The sequence below is a fragment of the Marmota flaviventris genome, chromosome 7 (assembly GCF_047511675.1).
Source record: "Marmota flaviventris isolate mMarFla1 chromosome 7, mMarFla1.hap1, whole genome shotgun sequence".
Lineage (NCBI taxonomy): Eukaryota > Metazoa > Chordata > Mammalia > Rodentia > Sciuridae > Marmota > Marmota flaviventris.
In genome coordinates this window covers 125,150,805-125,173,310 of record NC_092504.1, presented here as the reverse complement: position 1 = coordinate 125,173,310, position 22,506 = coordinate 125,150,805, and the positions used below count along the sequence as shown (strand labels likewise).

General features: G+C 38.3%; 1 protein-coding gene and 2 long non-coding RNA genes across 4 annotated transcripts in view; 2 read left to right on the top strand and 1 right to left on the bottom strand.

Annotated features, from left to right (window-relative positions):
- The window catches only part of LOC114085539 (uncharacterized), a 49,558-nt gene extending 47,313 nt beyond the window's left edge, over positions 1-2,245 (top strand). Inside the window, exons 3-4 of the long non-coding RNA XR_003581491.3 lie at positions 1,324-1,412; positions 1,823-2,245. This is a non-coding gene — a long non-coding RNA (uncharacterized lncRNA). The remainder of the gene's footprint in view (positions 1-1,323; positions 1,413-1,822) is intronic.
- A 12,812-nt stretch (positions 2,246-15,057) lies between these two features.
- Positions 15,058-19,552, top strand: LOC114085572 (uncharacterized). Its single transcript, XR_003581494.2, has 3 exons — positions 15,058-15,130; positions 15,235-15,340; positions 19,388-19,552. It is a non-coding gene; the product is annotated as an uncharacterized lncRNA (long non-coding RNA).
- Positions 19,553-19,679: 127 nt separating this feature from the next.
- Positions 19,680-22,506, bottom strand: part of Gypa (glycophorin A (MNS blood group)) — a 28,694-nt gene continuing 25,867 nt past the window's right edge. For both annotated transcript variants that reach the window (XM_027926762.2, XM_027926763.2), the window contains one exon: positions 19,680-20,168. In XM_027926762.2, the coding sequence (XP_027782563.2) occupies positions 20,140-20,168 (29 nt within the window). In that variant the 3' untranslated portion in view covers positions 19,680-20,139. The remainder of the gene's footprint in view (positions 20,169-22,506) is intronic.

The window sequence follows — 22,506 nt, the reverse complement described above, 5'->3', positions numbered from 1 at the left end:
TTAAATTATATTAAGACTTTATCTTGATATTGATAGTTAACTTATCAAACAATATTTACATACACACATATTAATATAGTTTGGACCTAGAATTTCCCCAAAGTTAAAAGTCTTGATTAAAAGACTTTAAAAGTGTTAAAAGTCTTGATTCCCAACTTGGCACTGGGAGTTGATGGAAGATTTAAGAGGTGGGGCCTAGAGGGAGGTTGTAGGTTATTGTGAGTGTGCCCTTGAAGGGTCCTGTAGGATTCAGGTTCTTCGTCTTCCTCCCTCTTCTCTCTCTCTCCACTTCCTGGCCACCTGGTAAGAAGTTTTACTACATTATATTTCTGCCATGTTGTGCTGCCCCCTACCTGAAACCTAAAAGCAATGGAGTCAATCAACCGTAGACTGGAATCACTGAAATTCTGAGTCAAAATAAACCTTTTCTCTTATTAAGTTGACTATCTCAGGCATTTGTTATAGTGAGGGAAAACTGACTGGCACACACATGTAACTATACAGATACAGATAAAGATACACTTCAAGGACTTAAAAAGAAATGCAGATGTCTCTTTCCAGAGTTCTTTCCCTTCTTGAGGTGTCTACCTTAGAGGTATTGAGTCTGAATTAATTTAGTTCAAAATCCACATGTCTTTAAATGATCAGAATATATGTTAATGTATCACGTATATATGTGTGTGTATTTAATTCTGGGGTCTATTATTATTAATTTACTGATCTGTCCTAATGCTAATATCACATTGTACTGATTAATGTGAATTAACCATAAATGAGGTAGTCCATATCCAACAATTTTGCTCTTCAAGATTGTTTTGAACACACACACACATACACACACACACTCACACATCTATTTATTTATTTGGGTACTGGGGATTGAACTCAGGGGCACTTCGACCACTGAGCCACATCCCCAGCCCTATTTTGTATTTTATTTAAAGACAGGGTCTCACTGAGTTGCTTAGCACATCGCTTTTGCTGAGGCTGGCTTTGAACTCGAGATCCTCCTGCCTCAACCTCCTGAGCAGATGGGATTACAGGCATGAGCCACCACACCTGGCTTTTTTGGACTATATCTGCTTTCCATATAAATTTATAAATCAAAGTTTCAAATTTTACTGGAATTTTCAAATTTCCCTGGGATTGTGATATCACTAGCACTCAGTCTTTGGAGAACTGAAATCTTTAAGATTGAACATTTCCATCTTGAATATGATAGAGCTTTCTATTTATTTTTTAAAAAGTTCTCTCAGTAATATTTTAGAGAAGGTTTACATCTTGTTGTTGTTGTTGTTGTTAATTTCTTCTGATGTGTTCCAGGATACATCCTGTCTCCTAGAATTTGTGCTTTGACTCTCTGAACCTCAGTCTCAGAATGTGACCATATTTGGAGATAAGGCCTTGAAAAGGTAATGAAGTTAAAATGAAGCCATTAGGGTGGGCCCTAATCCAATCTGACTGGTGTTGTTAAAGAGGAAATGTGCACACAGAGCCACCAGACACATGCATGCAGAGAGGGACGACCATCTGAGCACCCTGGGAGAAGGCAGCCGTCTGCAAGTTTCCAATGACTTAATTCACCATTCAGTCACCATCTGTTCACCCTTTTTACTAAATTTTTAACATTTTTAACATTTAATAATATTTGTTTTACAGTCCTCTTCTGCTAATTGCAATATCTGGGTCATCTGCAGTTTCTGCTCCCATTTACGCTTTTTGTTATTATTGAGTCATATTGTGAATGTTACATTGTCAAGTCTTTTGCCAAGAATTGGTTTTAGATGTTGCTAAGATGTGTCTATTTTTTTTTTTTTTTTAGTTCTAGGGCAGAGTCTTTTTCCCTAAGGTACTGTCTTGAAGCTCCATGACCTGAACTAGTGTCTCAGTACAGCTTGAAATTGAATCAAGCTTCTACTGCATGAAAATCAAAGATGACGCCACACACCTGCCCCATGCTTCATGTGAGACTATGACCACCCATCTTACAAATGGCTGACACTGAGCACAGAAGAGGCTGTGCAAGAAAGCAGGAATGTCTCCAACAACCACTCCCTTGCTCTAAGAAAGAAATGACACCAATTGGCATGCATTACTGAGTCAATAAAGTAAATAGGCTAAAAATTGGATAATTAAGAACTGCCAAAAAATCTTAATATTTTTTTTCCTGAAGCCCAATGTCAACATGCAAACCTTCATATTGCTGTTTTTGATGTTGGATTAATGAATCGTATACACCTGTACATTTATTGATTTTGTTATAAATTAGTTGTATATATTTTACATACAACATAAACAGTAGCTTTTTAAAATGTATTTTTTAAAAATGTGGGTTTCTTCTTCTTTTTCTTTCTGACACTAATGCATACTCCTAGTAGATATGGTGGGATACTTAGAAACGTCATTGTTGCAATATAAAATCTGTGTAACCCCATGGACAGGAAGTTGCATTAGAGCATTAATACATAGAGATGGACCCAGGGGCCATCTTTTTTTGTGCATCACTGATATCTGGTTTCTGGCTTTAGCAGATTGACAGTTTTCTTGTCAAGCAAATTTGATTTTAAAAGAAAATTTAAAATCTTAATTATTAGATTACTAGTCCCTCTCTTCAATAGGAGCTAGACAATGGGGTGCTCAGTAATTCATGCTTGCCAACTTGTGGAGAAAGCTCAGTGTATGGGGAGAGAATTGACAAGCTATTGAGAGATTTAGCAGAGAGGAAAAGGGAGGCAGAGGAGAGACTCCTGGCAGCATCTCGACTGATTTTTCCAGTTTTTCCTGAAGCCCAATGCTTTCTTGTTCCTATGAAGTCACATGAAATAGCCTACTACCATGTTGTTTAATTCTTCTTTTTGCTTAGTCCCCCAAGAATTTGGACAAATACATCAACTATATCTAGAAACCATTATTAACAAACTTGGTTGGGTAAATAATAATACATATATGCCTAATTTTTTGTGTATTGTTTTTAAAACATGGCATTATATCCTAAACTTTTAAAGTTATTGAGCATAGTTTATGGTGCAGTTTTATTGAATGAGTATACAATCATACAGCTGTGTCACAATTTATTTGATCATTTTCTTATTGAGCAAAACTTAGTTTACTTTAGCCGCCTTATTTTTTTTGTGTGTGTTGAATATTTAGGTCTTAAATATGTTTGCATACAAGTAAGGTAAAATTCATGGAATTAAGCAAATCTGATTTGGTTTTGTTTGTTTTTGAGAATTTGCTATGTGCCAAACCATCGTTTAACATGGGAAAAATATATGGGAGCATCTAACATTCTTTGTATTCAAGGTATCTATATGATGGCTAGGAAAGACTTATACACAAGATACTTGATGAAATCTAAGAGAATGTATGTAAGTTTAAACCTGTGATACACAGAGGGAAACAGAAAAGGTGCTGAGAGGGGCTCGTCCACTGTTTCACATGTATTTTAGGAGCGACATACAAATATTTAAAATATATCCCAATCTGTGCCAATCATATGACCCGGCTACCATCGAAATACAAATATGACCTGAGTCCCAGCTATAGAAACAAGACTTAGCACGACTTGACACCTTATTTTCAGCGGGGCATTGCAGACAAGCTCTTACCCAGATGTGAAGAGGCTGGGAGCCACGCCACACAGGGAATAAGGAAGAAAGCTCCTTCTGGGAAGAAGGCAGCTGAGTCTAGATCAGAGGAAGCAGCAGGAAGCAGAAGGCATCCCCCCACTCCAGTTTCAATCACTGACCACTCACAGGGAGGTCTGGGTACTTTTAAAACAAACTTTGTATTATTGTTGGTCTGTTTTATGGTCATAAAGGAGGTGTCTTGAGAAGCATGGGGATTTTTAGTCTTTTTGTCCTTGAAACTTCATAGCTCATTCAAGAATGAGTCAGCTCAGGAGTGTCCTCTTGTTTTTATTTGTTGGCATTTTAACAGATATCTTAGTCAGCATTTTTTGCTGTTGTGACCAAAATGTTTTCTCAAAGCTGACTGATTTAAAACAACAGAACAAGCTGGCAGATGCAGACAGAATTTGACACATTCTCAATATTAATGACCAGGTACATCCCACTGATGCCCTTGGGTTCACTTCCCCTTGGATATCTAAGGAGCAAGGAGGTGTTGAAGTGGCACCCCCTTTCTCCACAGAAAAGCCATCCTCACCATGGCTGATTTTAGGACTGTCAGCAAAAGAGTCTCTGCAAAAGAGTTCAATGCAGATAAACTTCCTATTTTCGTGTCACCCTGTTTTACTTGGCCACTGGCGGAGAAGATACCAGCACTCCAGGTGCTGGACACTCCCTTCCTAGTTTTCACAAACATATGCAGTATAATACTTTGAAGAAATGTGCAAACAAGGCCTCTGGCCTTGAGCTGAGCTTCACAGAGATGTCTACATTTTTAAGATAAGTTACAAATGGGCTCCATGGTAACAGCTGGCAGGGGGAGGAAAGAAAGGGAAGAAGAAGCTCTCCCCTTCTCAGGTGTTGTCCTTGAAGAGTTAACATGCCCAGAACAGTGAAAGAAAAAGCTGCTTTTATGTGAACTTCTGCAGACTGTGAACTTCTGAGCCCCTCCCCCTACATGCTGGGTATAAAACTCTGAAACTCCCTGAACTCGGTGTTCAGGGGATTAATTGATTATAGCAAAAGCTGTACCCTCTGAACCTGGCTGCAGCCAAATAAAACTGTTACCTGCTAACTCTGGTGCCTTGCCTCGTTTGTCCCTACAACAGTGTGAACAAATGGCAGTCCCAGGAAGCCATAGCTCTTACTTCTGTTTGAATCGGCAGTCATCTGGAGTCAGAGTGAGCCCCACAGCACGTGCGTGTAGTCCCAGCTACCTAGGAGGCTGAGTTCAAGGCCAGTCTGGGCAACTGAGGGAGTCCTGTCTCAAAAAAATTAAAAGATGAAGTGAGCCTCCAGCTACTCCTACTGAGACAAAGTGTTATTTAGTACCAAGTTGTTCTACTGCGATGTGCTTAATTTCCTAGAAGAAAGATGGCCAAAAACAAATTAGAATTACTGCTCTGTACATGAGCTTCATTTTGCACTAAGCAAAGAGGGCAAAACATACTTTCCTCCAGAGCCACAAGGGATCAAATCTGAGTTCCTGCTCCCACCACCTACAAGACACATTGATTTCAGCCTTCAACAGATGACATGGGAACACTAATGGGGAAATGACAGGAAAGACTCGTGTCCTACAGGAGAGGAAGAGAGTTATGTCTTTGTATAATGTACCTATGACTGTTCCATAATCATTTATGAAAGATTAAAAACTACTGAGCATGGAAAGGCACTTCTCTGTATTCATGTCATTCTGTAATTGTGATTTAGAACTCTGGCTCCTAATCAGATAATTGATATTGACAGTAGATGTGATATTTCTGGAAAATTTAACCTTCATGAGAAGACTGTGTGTGTGTGAGAGATTAGATGATAATTGAGTAATTGATTACATGATTCATGTGCAGTAAAATTAAGCAAGGGGCCATTTGTTTTGCCTACATGGCTTAGTGAGGCCTTGCAGTACACCTCTGAGGAAGGTATCTCTTTTGGAGACCAGGGACTGAAATTTCTGTGAGGCTGAGGGCCACACAACTAGTAGGATAGGCCAGGTTACCCGATGCATGACCTTCTGACTATCCCATAAAATATTCTCCATCTATCCACATATCCACAATTTATTCAGTTCTTCCATGTTAAGAGTTTTTAAAAAATGATGGGTCACATATATAACATTGACCATCTTAATCATTTTTGAGCATGTAATTCAGTAGTATATTTGTATTGTTGCACAACTCATCTCCAGATCTTTTTCATCTTCTCTATAACCTATACCCTTCTACCCTGCACCCTATACCAATACTTCTCTGAAACTCTACACCCATTAAACAGTTTTCCATTTCTCCTTCCACTAATCCCTCTGGCTACCACTATTATATTCACCGTTTTTATGAATTTGATAATTTAAATACTTTAGATGCCTCATATAAGGGGAATCATACAGAAATTGTCTTTTTGTGACCAACTTATTTTACTTGATGTCATATCCCGTTGGTTCCTTCATGTTGTAACTTGTGTCTGAATTTCTTTTCATCAGCTGCATACATAATATCTCATTCTATCTGTTTACCACACTTTATTTAGCCATTCATCCATTGATGGACACTTTTGTTGCTTCTACTTGTGGCTGCTGTGAATAATGCTCCTATAAATGTGGACATGCAATGCCTCTTGGAGACCCCACTTTCAATCTTTGGCATGTATACCTAGAAGTAGAATTGTGGGATGAAGTGGTTCTATTTTAATTCTATATCTGATATTTAAGGATCCACGATACTGTTCTACAGTGGCCAGATCATTTTATATTCCCACTAACAGTACACAAGTGTCATAATTTCTCACCATCTTTGCCAATACTTGTTGCTTTCTTTTTTAAAAAGTACTTCATTAAAATACTGAGCTTATGCCCCATGTGTTATTCTTGTCCTCCTGCCATTTCCATGTGGGATTACCGACCTATGCTGCTATGACTTTTCTTAACATCCTTGTATGATTAAAATCAAACAAAGGGTGGAGTTGCATCTTTAAAAACAGAACCGGGATTTTGGACAACATATTCTTGGCAGTGGAACCTGGACCGCATTTACCCAGCACGACGGGGAAAGTTCTCATCCTGCGTTGTGTGAAACGGACAGCCAGATGTCTGCTATTGTAGAAATTAAACTAGAGAAAATCTTAACAAGTGGTTTAAACTATTTTCTTAAGAGACTTTCTCCACTGCCAGGGATCTCGCGTAGCCTCCTGATCAGTCATCTGGAACAATTCCTCGCATAACTGATGAGCTTGGCTTCCACTTCGAGATGAGAACCCCATTCCCATACTAGCTTACATTTTTGGTCTAATGTTTTCTACAGAACTAGGTCTTTGAGGTTTTTTTTTTTTTTCCTTGTCTTTTGATGGGTTATTGACTTTTATTGATGGGTTATTGACTTTTTAATGGTGTGGATGGCTTTGAGCCTTTTCCATTCTGTTTGATTTTTGTGCATCTTGGGCTGGAGTGTTCTATGTAATTTTCTTCACTGGTGTTTTTTCTACAGTTTTGTCCCCATCAAAAATCATCATCATCATCATCATCATCATCATCTCTTCTTTTTCTTAATCATCATCATCTTCCTTGGTAGCAAGTGAAATTTTTTTTCCTGTGGAAGCTTGCTACCTCTTCAGGGAAGATCACTTTCCAGGTAGACTTTAGAGTTTTGCATACACCTCCTCTTCCTCTTCCGACTGTGACTCGTCCTCCACAGCTGCTAAGTGCCATCCACTAAGACAAATCAAACTTTAGAAAAACAGGATATAAGATTATTCCTGTTCTTCCATAATTGGACAATAGGGTCCACAGATGAAAACAATTGAATTGAGCAAGAAGGGAAGAACAGAACTGGGGTTTTCATGGCAAGGCCTTCCAGGAAGTCATTTACCTCTCAAAAGAAGAGGAATACAGAAAATGAAAGGTATATTCCACACAGCTTAAGTGAAAAAAAAATTGAACCGATGCATGTCAATAACTAGTTGTACAAATAAAGAAAATACCCCTAGGAACTGAGCACTATAAAGAAAAAAAAATAAAAGAAATAATGTGGAATTTAATGAGGGCAGAAAAGATAAAGCTGCTTTTACTTTGGGTTGGCAAGAGAGACCTATTTCCTTCCACAGAATTTTCCTGAGATTTCCTGTAATCCACTCATGATTCGGGACTTTGAGGATTCACATTTGAATAAAGCAGACAAAAATAAAATCCCCAATGGTTTTCTTTGAAGGTATGAGATGGGAATGAGATGAAGGAGTCTGCTCAGAAGAGATCTGAGGAAAAAAAAAATAGAACAAACTTCTGGAAAAAGGGAACAAGGAACAAGGAACATGCTGAAGTTTCAGGAAGAAGTTCAGTGGCAGGAACTTGGTGCATGAGAGAGCGAGCTGGGGAGAGTAGCGGGTGGCTCAGGTGAAGCTGGGCATGTCCACATGCCCCAGATCTGTCACATCTGATCTCTGATAAGCACAGGGACGGGATTCTACCCTCATGCAATGGAAGCCCATTGGAGCGTTCACAGAGGGGAAGTATGGTCTCATTTATGTTTTAGGAAAATGATCAGATTGTCCTGTGATGGAATACAGAAAAGGAGGGTAGAGGCAGTGAGACAAGGTGCAGAGCTCTTTCTTTATTGCAGGCAAGCTCATCTAGAGTAGGGAGGAATCATGGTAGTCACCTTTTTCTTAATCTCAAAATAATCAGGGATAGGGACACTTTCATCTGAGCAAATTAAAATATTCAGTGCCCTAACGCCTTAGTAGGCTGAGAGAGAATTTAATCGATTTACATTAAATAAGACTTACATTATACTGATTGCTTTCGATTTAAAGGTATCTTTGAACCGAGAATGGAATTCATTGTCACATGGTTGGCAATATATGAAATCATTACTCAACTTCGGTTTTATTCAGTTGAATAAAAAAGGTCTTCAGAGCATGATGGTAATAAGAAAACCATCCCCAAGAGAAGGGCCAAGGACAATCTATGAGTAACTTAAGTGGAGGCAGAAATAACATATTCTCCTAATATATGATGCACTGATCACATTTGACAGAACCACTTGGAAGAGACCCACACGGAGACAACACTCTGAGTTAATAAGCTCCTTTGAGTAATGCCCATCCACTGATAATGTGAACTCGGGTTGAACTCCACTCACAAACTTGGAAACAAGGAAGTCTGAGAAACTGTATGTTCTTCATTGTGAAATGACTGACCTGAGCATGAAATTAGTTCAGAGAGTGACTCTAAGGGGCAGACAAGACCAAGAGCACACTAAGAATAATGGAAAACACCCAATACCTTTTCATCATCTCAAGTTCTATTCCCAGTAGTTCTTCCCAAAATTCCTTCTGTATTGAAGAACTCTTTGGATGCCTCATAAGAGTCTGGAATTCCTATCCCTAAATTAAGCTGCCCTAGTTCTCTATAAGCCACAATTGCACAGTCGCTGGAAATGTTAGACGTGGAACACAGTCAAACAGTTCAGAGCTTTGGGTGACCATTGTTGTCCATTGTAAGGAAGACCCCATGTAGACTGTCCCCTGGGGATATATATCCCCTTAGCAACCATCTTGTTATAATTTTTTTAACTTTGAAAAAGTCAATGGACTCTATTATATTTTTCTCTATAAAAATGTAATCCAGGCTTACCATAGAAAATTAAGAGGCTTTAAAGAAGCAAAACAAATAGACTAAAATTAGCTATAATCCTCCACCTAAAATTAAGCTCTGCGAAAACTTTGGTGCACCTCTTTCTCTCTCTCTCTCTCTCTCTCTCTCTCTCTCTCTCTCTCTCTCTCTCTCACACACACACACACACACACACACACACAGGCTGTCCATGTAAAACCCATTTGAAATCTTTTAAACATATGGAAAGGACCATTCCTTGTCGTCAGGACTTGCAGACTTTGTCATGAGGTCACTGTAAAGTAATGCTCTTTTACATCCAAAGCAGTCACTTTGGTGGTCATAACATACATTTATTCACATGTTGATGCTGAACAGAATGGATTTGTGACAGTCCTCTTATTGTCAATTAAGGGAAGGGATGTAGTGAGGCACAGTGGCGCATGCCTGTAATCTCAGAGGCTCGGTGGGGGGCTGAGGCAGGAGGATCACAAGTTCAAAGCCAGCCTTAGCAAAAGCGAGACATTAAGCAACTTAGTGAAACCCTGTTTCTAAATAAAATATAAACTAGGGCTAGGGATGTGGCTCAGTGGCTGAGTGCTCCTGAGTTCAATTCCCAGTACCCTCCAAAAAGCGGGGAAGAATGTGACAAAAGGCTAGAGCCTCACATTTCCTATATTTTAGGATGGGAGAGGATAACCCTCAAGACTCCACACCCTTACTTGCAAGGTAAGGCAGGCAGAGTATCTGACTGTGGGAAGGCAGAAAAGTGTGATTAAGGGACCCTGGGTCCCTTGGTTTGATCTGTTCTTGAGATTCTGGGCCTCCTAAGTTTCCTCAGAGATGTCTGACCAGCATTCTTAGCAGGATCTGTTATGCTGGAGGGGGTGAGTGCATTTCAAGATCATGCCTCTTTCTGACCTTTCTCACCCCTTTCCAGTCATTTTTTTTTTCTTTTGAGGGAAGACTCTAAACTCCAGGAAGGTGAATAATTATAAAGAGGATCAGTGGATATTAATGGAAGTCTTACTGAAAACCCTGGTTCAAACACAGATTAGAGTGAAATTGAGTCCTTGCCCTGGGAGATCTCAGAGTATAATAAACTTGGACTTTGGCTTGTTTAGAATACAGTAGAGTTTCAGCTGCCAGTCCTCTGGGTTACTTGTAGAGGTGTTAGTTTTTCTGTGTTCTTCCCTTTCCAAAATACTTCACATGTGATTTCCTTTGATTCTGTAGGGCCACTCAGTGTCCAGCCTGAAGACTTCCTTCCCCTTTTGCATTGTCCTGTGTTGTTTGCTTCGCTCAGGACTCTCCTACAGTGATGGGCTCTACGTTTTAAAAAATATTGAAATAACAAAACCGTGATTGCTGTACGTGTGAATATTTTGTATTTTATTTTGTTATTTTTATTTGGAAGTCAAGAGTACAATGGTATTTATCAGAGGTCGATGAGGAGGGAGAGGTGGGGAAAGAAGCAGTATCTTTGTTCTGAGTCAAATGTATTTTTCATGGAATTACATTACAATCACAGCAGCCCATATTAATGGATCACTAACAGTGCACCAGGCACCATTCTAAATGCTTTTCATGTGTTAACTCAGGCCTCACTACAGTCTTTTGAGAAGATACTACTGTTATTATCATCCCTTTTTCCAAATAAGAACAACTGAGTCCTAGAGAAGTCGAATAATTTGTCCAGGACCTCACAACCAATAAGTGGCAGAACCTGGGTTTCCACCCGTATGCAGAGCTCATAAAAATGGTCTTTTTAACCACTCCACTGTTCCTCAACAGTTCCGTGTTCCAACTCTTCCTGCTGCTCCCTCCAGGCCAAGACGGCGACACCCCCACAGGCCAGCTTGGTGTTCTCCATGGGGCATGCAATCTTAAGGGGAATTGGAAGGTACACATCCCCTTCTCCTTTGTCAACACCCTCTTGTTTGCTTTCAGTTTTCCACATCCTTATAATCTATTCATCTTGTATTCTTCCGTCTCTTCTTTTCATTTTGTTTTTATCCTTTGCTGTTGTAAGGTGGAGACTTCACATAGGAGAGAATAGGAACTCACCTGTTCACGGTGCCCTCTTGGTCTAAATGCCCACCTTTACTCTGGACCTACAGCAGTGTGGCCTTCACTGAGTCTGTGTAGTATGACTTGTGGCCTGATCTCAGCCTTCTTGTCCAATCTTGACCCCTGCTTTTGAACTCAGTTTCTTATGCAGGCCTCATATTTTCCTCATTCTGGATGCCTGTCCCTCATCTGCAAACTTCAAGTCTTTCTTGAAATCCACGGTTGAGTATGATCTCTTCCCTATCTCAACTCCTAGAGCCCTGTGGACATCATGCTTTTGCTTTTATTATTACTATTCCTATTATACTTTCATTCCCATATTGCGTAGAGGTTTCTTATGAGTTTTACCAAGTTATTTTTTTGTGTGTGTGTGTTGAGGGGACACCTACTCTGGACTTCAATACAGTTGTCTTCAAATAACAGTTGCAAGAGGAATTCTTAAATTTATAAATTCTTCATAGCATCAGGAAAAAAATCATGATAGGGTTCAATAACTACATCTGATGAAAAAAATCCATTAGCAACTAAAAAGAAATTTCTTAAGGCAATAATAATTCTATAGTAGAAATCTACAGTAAACATCATTTTTAATGGAGAAACTTTAGTTTGGATATAATCCCTTTAAGAAAAGGGAAAAGAAGGATGCCAACTCTCACTGCTATTGTTCAAGTAATTACTGGAGGTAGTGGCTAAAACAGCTCCTAGTGCCCTTGGCCGTTTGATGTTGTCACACAAGGCATGGGAGCCAAGGTTAATACTCATACCACAGTCCAACCCAGAAAATCCCATATGAGCACCTCTTCATTATTTCTCTCAACTGCTAGCCAATTGGGAAGGTGATGTCCGAAGTGACTTTGGCAGCCTGAAGAGGCACAATAAGAACAGGTCCTTACGTGACTGTGTGGAGCCAAAATCTCCCTTTTCCCTTTCTGGGTCCATACTGGAGAATTATGTAAGCAGAACAACCAACTTTAATTGTGCAGCATCCTTAAATTTCAAACCTAAGCATTCAGCCTTCCTATTGCCCAAGAGCCTGGAAAACAACAGGCTTTTTGTTACAGTGGGTTGCCACCGAAACAAAACCCTGCCACATATGGCACTAGGTTAGACAATCTATAAACTAAGAAAACAAGTTATCCAACCCTTGCCATATCCAATACACAATGGTGGAACTGGGCTAATATTTGGGTATCAGCAAAAAAATTGGTCTCAAATGCTGGAAAGCAGCCTATTCATGCTTTTCTGAGAAGGCTGTAGAGTGAGTTTTGTCCTCAATGGCTTGGAAGGAACACTACTTGTCTTTTGTACCTATAGTTTAGGAGCAGTTAGAAAGAGCCCAAGTGTTGGTGTTTGCTGATGGTTATTTACTGCTTTTAACAATATTTTGAGAAAAAAAAATGAATTCAAGAAAAAATATTCAGAAATTAAAGATCTCAGAATGTTGGAGAAACCAAAAATGCTTCTGGACCTAAAACAGTAGGAGATAAGACTGAAGAAAGCTTAGAGGAAAAATACATACCAGAACTTCTCAGGAACCAAAGGAACGTTCAACCTATGGCTAAGATGACACAGAATATATCATTTTTTAATCTGACCAGTTATTTCAGATGCCTCAGAGAAGCTGCCATTGTTTGAGGCAAAGATGAATACAAATACACACACAAAAATAAGGAGATTTAGAACTGTGTTTTGGAAATAATTTTGCATGCAGCTATAGGCAAATGGAGTGGACAAAGCAAATTGACTAGAAGTCACTGAAGTTTCTAAGAAATTTGAATTGCCAATGTAACCACGAGTCTGGTTTGAAAAGTCTTTATCTATTTTCTCTAGAAAACAACTGTAACCCTATTAAACAATGAGTTGCAATATCTGTATGGCTCCTTAAAAGAGCACACTAACACTACAAATGTGGCCATGGAATTAAACCAACCAAGAGAGAAACTTTCCAAGTGCAAGCCCAAAAGCCTGGAGAACAGCGGGTATTTCTTCTTCTCCCAGGGAAGGAGTCTTCACAATGTTTGTCCAATAGAGGCTCTCGTTGCTATGATCCAATGACTGATGTGTCTTTCACATTCATCTCTCTTTTTGAATCTTAATTTTTTAAAATATTTTACTGCATATTGGACCCAGGAGGGCTCTACCATTGAGTTATATCTCCAGCCATTTTTAAAATTTTTATTTTGAGACAAGTTCTCCTTGAATTGCACAGATTGGTCTCAAACTTGGATCTTCCTGCCTGGGCCTCTCTAGTAGCTGGGATTACAGGCATGCACCACTGAATCAGATTTTTTTTTTTTTTTGCCTATATATTAGCCCAGTTCCACCATTGTGTATTGGATATGGCAAGGGGTGGATAACTTGTCTTCTTAGTTTATATATTGTCTAACCATGAAGAACTAGATTTCAACCTAGTGAGAACACTATTCAGTAGCAAGAGATACTGGTTTCTAGCTACATGTTCTCAACTTAGAATCATAAAGATCCACAAATGTTCATAAAAAGGTAATTCCTCTTTCCCACTGTCCTGGAATATTCCTGCACCATTACCTGAGCAAGAAATAAATTTATGTGTTAGCAAAATTACATTTTGGGTCTTAATCTGCATTCATTAATACTATATACAATCAAGTAGGTCTGATAATGCAGCAGTATTCTCAGGTTATGACCATGCCCAAACTCAAACGGGTGGCAATAAACAGGCCAAGCAGGTTTGTATTTGGGATTGTGTTGGGGACCTAAGGATACAGGGAAGAACCTACTTAGGAGAAGAGGGCTTCCTGGGTGGTCAGGAACCAGGCAAAGGAGTAAGAATTGAGGTCCACTTTCCAATTCTGGGGGAGGATTTATAAGAAAGGGGGCCTCTGTTCTGGACATCATGAAGGAGCTGTGAAAATGTTTGCCATCACCCCAAGGCTCTCATGGTAGCACTGGGAAGTAAGAGAAAAGTAAACCATTCACATGTTACTTGGGGTCACATTTTTAGCTGTTTATCAGGAATAAGGCAAGCATACTTGGACCTTGAGCGCCTATGTGATGGAAATTTTATAAAAACCTCAAGGCAGTGTCTAAAAAACAAATTGTTAAAGATTTTTTGGAAAAATAATTGCAAATGAATGAGGGAATAGCTCAGAGTTAGAGCACTTGCATAGCAGGTAGCAAGTCCTGTGCTCCACCCCTGGCATTGAAAAAAATATTATCACATGGTTATCATTTCTCAGAAGGTTGGAGTCAGCCTAAGAAGTGAATAAGACTCTTACATCAGGGGATGTAGGCAACATAAAACTCACATCTTTTGCTCAAATGTTCCCAGTGAGACCTATTTGCTTTTCTTTTCTTAAGAAGCCCCCATGGGAACCATGGTCATTGCAATATGGGTGTCTAGTTCCTATCTAGAAATCACCCTTTTCCTAGAGCAAACTTAAAAATATTTCCATTCCCCTTTCTTAGAAACATTCATTTTTCAGCTTTCAAAGGCTAATTTTGCAGAGTCACTGTGCATTTTAAGCACACCCCAAAAAACATATGCTTAGTGAGATATGATGTCCCTGGTCTTCAGCTTGGAAGTAGAGCCCTAGCTTTGGGATATTCAACAGGAGCCAGTGATGTTGAACTACATTTAAATTAGTAGTGCTGGTTCTTAAAAAACAAGAAGAAATGATTGAATAATGCTACCAATTTTTTTCCAAACTTTTAAATTTATGCACTTGTATTTTTGTTTAGTTCAGGATAAACATACTACTTATACACACATTTTCACATGTAAACTTGTAATTTTTCCTGGCTGCCTAATTATCTATTTTGTTAATCTACTAATTATGACAATACACAGGTGACACTAAGTTTTCGAACATTAAGGCTATTTTTTTGTTATTATTTTCTGCTACTAATATATAAAATAAATTGCAAAATAATAATTTATAAGTTTTTTTGCAGTTTTGTGAAGCATATTCTTCAAAATGGAACTCCTGGGCCAAAATATGAATTTGGGAATACATTGCTCTGTTATTTCTGAGTAAATTTAGTTACAAACAATGCATAGGTAAGTTTTTTGCCATTATACTTTATTATTTTATCAGAAAATATTTTTCTACATTAATAGTTCTACAGTATATTGGTTATATTGAATGAAAAAGACTTGTAGAATACAACTAAATAACTCTAGTCATGTTTCCTGTGTCCTTCAAAATGTATTTTGTAGAACTGATCTTTTCACTGTTTCTCTGTCAAAACCAGAGTAGACTTCACTATTATTCTGGTTACTCTTAGGCAATACAAATGATCCACCAATTTCTGATTAAAATATATACATAAATACCATAATCTAAATTTCTATTCTGATTTTAAATTAATGTTTTTATTCTTGTTCTTCCTTGGATTTAGGATGTGGATAGTGTGGTCAACTCCTCTTTCTTCCTCTTGTTACCCAAAAAGCTTCTAACCCCTCTGGAGTTGGAACACAGGAAGAATGTTCTGTTTAGACTGATATCTTGGTGTTGGTCTAGCATTTTACACTTGGCAGAGATTTTTATCTAGACCTTTCCTCTGTAGGTGCTTTTGTGGGTTGCTCAGAATTTTCCCACCACTGGGACCTTCCTGCTATTCTCTGAGCTTGTGCAAACCCACGTCTCAGTGAGTTCTCTGGACTTGTGCAAATGCATGTGTCTCCTGTGTTCTTCTGTCCTTAGGTGTCTGGCAACACTCTTCTTTCTATTAATAACTGTTCCCCAATCCAGCAAGTCATTTTCAACATGACCAAAGACAACCCATACCAGCGATTTTTTTCCCACATGGACCATATAAAGCCTACAAGAAACTCTATAACCACCCAAACCTGCAAGAATTCTTGTCACTCCCAGCTTCATAATGTCTCCTAATGCACTTTCGGAGCAAGACTAGGGTTACCTATTTCCCCTTCAGATTTCTCAAGTGACAAATTTCTCTTACATTCAAAGGACACATGAAAGCTCACCCACAGACCTCGAGAGCTCTCAACCTGAAGTGAAATGGGAGGAGACTCATTTATACTACTGAAGGTTGAACCCAGGGACCCTCGACCGCTAAGCCACATCCCCAGCCTTATTTCGTATTTTATTTAGAGACAGGGTCTCACTGACTTGCTTAGCGCCTGGCTTTGAACTCGTGATCATCCTGCCTCTGCCTACAGAGCTGCTGGGATTACAGGCTTGCGCCACTGCACCCAGCCTTGACTTTTTAAGTGTTTTTTTTTTTCAAGGAAAATTGTGTATCTTGCAGTTGCATTTAGGAGTTCCACAGTGCTTAATTTGTGTGTTGGTTCCATTAGTAGCTGTTATATACACATTGCAAGCATTTCTTTCATGAAAGCCCTGAACCTCCACATATTTTTTAATTAATTCTCTAAGGTGAAAGGAGAGCCACTTAGGTTTTCTAGAGAGCAGGATATATATATATATATATATATATATATATATATATATATATATATATATATATATATATCAGATTGCAAATGTCCAGAGTGAGTGGACATTTCTTCTTGTACATCTACTCAGTTAAAGAGCATATGGTAATATTCCGATGACAATAGATAAAGAATGTTGGTTGTGAAGAAAAGAGGTCAGCATTCACCTGCATGTCCATGTTTCTTGTGGACCTGTTTGCAAATGCCAAGATATGGAATCTGCTTAGATGCCCATCAACAGACAATGGATAAAGAAGTTGTGATATAGATACACAATGGAATATTAATCAGCTATAAAGAAGAGTGAAATTATGTCATTAGCAGGAAAATGGGTAGAACTGGAGGGCATCATGTTAAGGAAACAACCCTGACCTGAAAAGACAAGTATCATATTTTTCTTTCATCTGTGGAATCAAACAAAAAAAAAAATTACCTGATAGTAAAAAAGGACTGTTAGGGAAGGAAAGGAGGAACAGAGGGAGAAGACAGAAAGGGTAGAAAGGGCGTGGACATGATCACAAGGTGATGTAAGCAATTCAGTGAAACCCATTAATTTGTATGATTCACATGAGGTAATAATTATAATAATGATAAAAGAATATTATTTGCTCAATTTTGCACAAAAACGAGATGACCAAAAGAATCCTAGGAATTGCCTTTCAAGGCTAAATATTTCCATGGCGTATTCGGAGTGACCTCTCTGCAGAACTGTATGCTGCCTGACGGGTAACAAGCAAGAATTGGTCTCAGGTGACAATGATCAGAATTGCCATTTACTGAACACTTGGGTGGTGCAGGTTTACCCTGCAGACCTCATTTCATATAAACCTCATGACACTTCTGTAAGGTAGTTTAACTACATTAATCTTTGTATTATAGATAAGGAAACTGAAGTTACGTGAATTAATAGTGAAGGTTCAGAGGCTGGGGATGTCGCTAAGTGGTAGGGTATGTCAGGAGCAAGACCCTGGGTGCAATCCCTAGCTCACCCTCACCCCTACCCCCAACAAAAAAGAAAGTCAAGATTCCAACTTGGGCTCCAAAGTTCCTTTTCTTTCTACACTATGCCTGCCTGCCTGACTAAACCTTTTATAACATTGTTATGTACAAGACCATTTTAAATATTAGGACAGGGTTCCTGAAGTAAGGAACAAATTTTGTTAAGCTTCTCAGGGATTTAAAAAATAATGAATTAAAGTCCTTGCTCTTAATGAATCACACTTAAACTGAGGGTGAACTTCAGATCCTAGTCGGGCTACAACGTGGGTAGGGTGACGTGAGGCCCCAAGGACGTGTTTCACTCTAAAAGCTGAAGGTGACGCTGTGGTGGCCAGCACAATCAGCCAGGTTCCCCAGAGTGTGTAAGATAGTCACAGGCCTAGGCAGACTGCTGGGCAGAATTGTTTATTTTTATCTGGACAACATGAGGCTTTTGGGAATTACTTGTGAGAAATTTGCTACGCTTGATAGGATAAATGCTTAGAATAAACCAGAAGACTAATGCTCAGTCACTTCATATCAGTATCAGTGAGTGAGACACTGTCACCATACTGTTTTGGCTGTTTATATTTTTTTCTTCTCAATGTCCCTCACTTTTCTCTACTCATTAGACCCTCTGCTCACATCCATACAAGAAAATACCCTGCACCCAAGAGTAAGATGTTCTCTCAACTTCACCAGCCCAGTCCCCAGTTTTAAGAAATTCAACTGGAGTCATTCATGGGCTCACGCTGCCTTCCCAGGAAAGATTTCTGTCTTACATATTTTTTTTCTTATTTAATTATTAAAAATACAAAGAGAGCAAAGGTTATTTCTTCCCACAAACACCAAATTTAGATGTGAAAAGTTCACATCAAGAAGGACAGAGAAACTGGCCAGAAAAATTCAAGGAGGTTAAAGCAATTTGTACTTTAATTATCCTCTGAATTCTGTTGCTCTTGTCGAGACAGTACAGTCCTCTCATCTCTTATTGTCTGTGACTTATAAATTACTTTAGAGACAAGGTTAGTCTTATGTCCTTTCTTAGTTCAACATTTTATGTTTATTTTACAAAGTATACTTGAAAGTGCCTTGACCCTTGGGTCATTCATTGGATTAAATTAACCTAATAACATTCTTAAAGCTATTTCACAAAAATACATACCAATAGTCATGTTGTCTTCTCTTTTCACTCTTTATTTTAAATAGGTGATTTAATTCAAAAACATTCTCTGAGAATATGAGATTTAGATTTTTTTTTAAATTTATTAAAAAATAAATTTGTTTCCAGGCCCAGATATAAATACACAATTATTTACTTAATTATCACACAGCAATGTAAAGCAACATTGATTCTTATTCTTTTGGAAAATAGACTATCACAGGAAGGTCTTTCTTAACCTTTATATGAACTTTTTAAGTTTGGCTCTAAATGAGTGACAGCTATATAGCCACAAAGCCTTAGCCTCTTATATCTAGAAACTTCTTTTAGGCAATTTAAAGCATTTTATTAATGAGAGAAACGGGAATGGGATGGATTAAAGAATTTAATTGAGGAAACATGGAGACAGCTATTAAAACAGCATGTCAAGTTTGTACATCTTGCTGCCCTTAAGAGTTATTAAATTTCATTCATGAGAAAATTCTATTCATTCTTCTCTTTCTTAGGACACCCTGATCACTCACACAAATCACCTCCAGTGGAGAACAACACAAGAGCCAGAGCTTCTGTTGGACTCTGCTGTCAGACAAGTTATTTTACATGGGCCATTTGCGTTTTTCATGGGAAAAGTCTTTTTAATTGATTTATTCATTAAACAATAAATGTATAAATGTGAGTGTTATTACATAATTTATGGCATTTTTCCAGTGCAAGCTTTATTCATGTGAGTAAACTATTATCATCATTAATGCAATACTACATCTTGTCTGTTCAGCAATGAAGGAAAACAATGAGGACTTCATTGACCCTGTAGTTTATTTAAAACAATGAAAGTGAACCTAAGAGTTTAGAAAGAGAAGAACTTATACTTAAAGGAGATGCTATAAGACCTTCATTTGACAGTGCAATCATTAAGATTATAATAGGATAGAATAAGTCAGTCTTAAAAAATAGCAGATGAATTCAGCAGAAATTTTAGGTCAGATATCCTAAAGCAATTAATTATAAAAATAATGCTAACACAAAAGCAAGCATGCAAGGAAATGTACACTCTTTATCTTGAAGTATTAATGAGCAAAGATTTTTTTCCTCTTGGTTGAATCTCTGAAACACATTATGATGAAATTTGCTTCCTGAAATGGTACAACGTAGGTAGCTACATAATCTACTGATGGTTCCAATTTCTGTGATCATTTTTCACTTGACTAATGTCTTTGAATTCTTCCAAAATTTGGCTTGGTGAGCACATTCTCTTTGGTTATTCTGTAGAAGGATTAGAGGCAGGAGCTATAAAAGAGTGGTACATGACATGGTTATTTTTAAACACATAAGGAAATCATTGCACAAAATAAATTTCAGGATTCTAAATTCTTACAGTTGTCTTTGAATATAAGTAGTAAATGAAAGGCATCTCCATGCAATTTAGCTGTATTGGAGTTTTTTTGGGGGGTGGGGGTAAAGAAAACACAGATTTTTTTTTTTTTTTTAGCAAATCTATTCTAGAAGCCTGTATAAGAAACAAATATAATTATTCTGCTCCTACTGTCTCAAGAGCTGGGAAGCTAACAAGTAACAGAGAGCTGGTCTATGAGGCAGACCAGAATGCCAAGCTACTAAGTAACTGGGTTGAATTATATATGCCTGTTTGAATGACAAGCTCGCAAGTCTATAAGATCTTTTTTAGGAATAGCTTTTTTTTTCTTTCTTTCTTTTTCTTTTTTCCTGCATGGAAACTTACTTCTGAGTTCCTTTCTGATTCTAGTGCATGAAAGAAGGGCAAAAATAAGCTGGTCTTCCCCATTGTACCCAGAATCTTCACCTTCTTTTTGGGAGGTTGGACTAATTTTTATGTCCCAGAGAGCGCATTAAAGGGATGCGAGAGTCTTTACTATTATAGAAACAGGGCATTTTCCACTTTTCTCTTATTTGAGTGCTATAGGAACTATACCCCAAACATTCCCTATGACAGATGGTCCATTGGGGTCACATGTGGCAGATGACTTACTCTCATTCCTCACTAAGCACAAAGCACGTGCAAGTTCAAGGAGGTTAAAGTAGTTCATTACCTTAATTGTTCCCTAACATTGATTCTTGTTGAGAAGGAACAGTCACTCTCACCTTTCATGCCTTTGACTTGTAAATCAGTTTAGAAAAATATTTCATAAATGGACAAAAACATTTTCAATGATTTTGGGTTCTCTGGCATTTCCTGTGGGGGGGCATTCTGTTTTAGAACTCATTTCACAAACTTACTAAGATGCTGCGGGTAATTTCATTTACACAAATACAGGGAAGTTAAGGGAAGTTAAATGATTCTACACTGGTTCGCCTGTCTTTGCACTGCCTTTACACATATGTGAGACATAAACAGAGAATGAATCAGAGCATTCATCCTACTGATGTGAAGTGCATGTGATTCCTGGGGACACTGTATTCTGTCTTCTTCTGTGGTTTTGCTAAGCTGCCCTTCCACTAGAACTACCTGACCTGGGTCATATCCATCTCTTCTTCATGAATGACCCCATGTGATTCCATTTCCAGAAACCTTAGCTACCTCTGCCTGTCACTCTTCTATCTTAAAATGACTCCCTTCAATAACCACTTCTCTTTCCTCCATTAGACTCTCAACTTCTTAAGACAGAGATTCATATGAGTACATAATGTGGGTGTAATACCCAGTCCACAGTAAGCATTTAATTCATGCTTGTTGTATTTAATTGAATTAAATTTACAAGGGCATTCTAATACACTGTGGTGTATTAATTGCCCCAACTTTTATGGCCTACTGCCCAGAAAGTCAAGATTGCCTTTAAAAAGGGGGGGGGGGGGGCGGGGCTGGGTTGTGGTACAGCGGCTCACCTAGCACGCTCGTGAGGCACTAGGTTCCACCCTCAGCGCCACATAAAAAGGTATAATGTCACCATAATAAGTAAGTAGCTCAAAGTGCACAGTAATTTAGGAAACAAAATATTAGGATTTAGATGGCAATCCTTCCATTTTTAAAATTGCATCAAAACTTTTTTTTTTCTTTTTTAATAAGGCAGACAGAAGAGGGCTATTTTACAGATATTTGTTCCAGCTGCAGGTCTTATTATACGGTAATCAAGAGTGAATGTGGCATCTGACTCAAAAGCTTTTGTTGTTGTTTTAAGTATCTGCAGATGGAGTTTAATTAATCCTTTTAACTGAGAATCGCAGCTATTCCATTCATTCTAGTAACAGGAACTTCCTAAGACTGTGGAATTAGGTAATAATCACTGTTAAATTTTAAGAATTCACAGGATACTCTGCTGAGCCAAATCCTGCATGTAACTGTGTAGTGTGGTAGAGATCTTTCAAACTTTAACTTTTTATGATCCCAAAGTCTGGAAAACCTAGCAATTTCTTAGAAGGTGACGGTCCTTGATCCAGAGTGGAAACTGAAATCTGGAGGTTTTCAGGATCCACAATCTGGCATGAGTTTTGATAATTATGGGAAAAACTTGACTTGATTTTGTAGAAAGCAGAATAGATCCCTTTTGCTGAGCACTCAAACTCATTCCATAAATTTGTTCTTGGTGTGGACCTTTTCCAAAATAGATATTACTTGGGTTTACACTTCAGGCAAAATGTGCTGCGCACTATA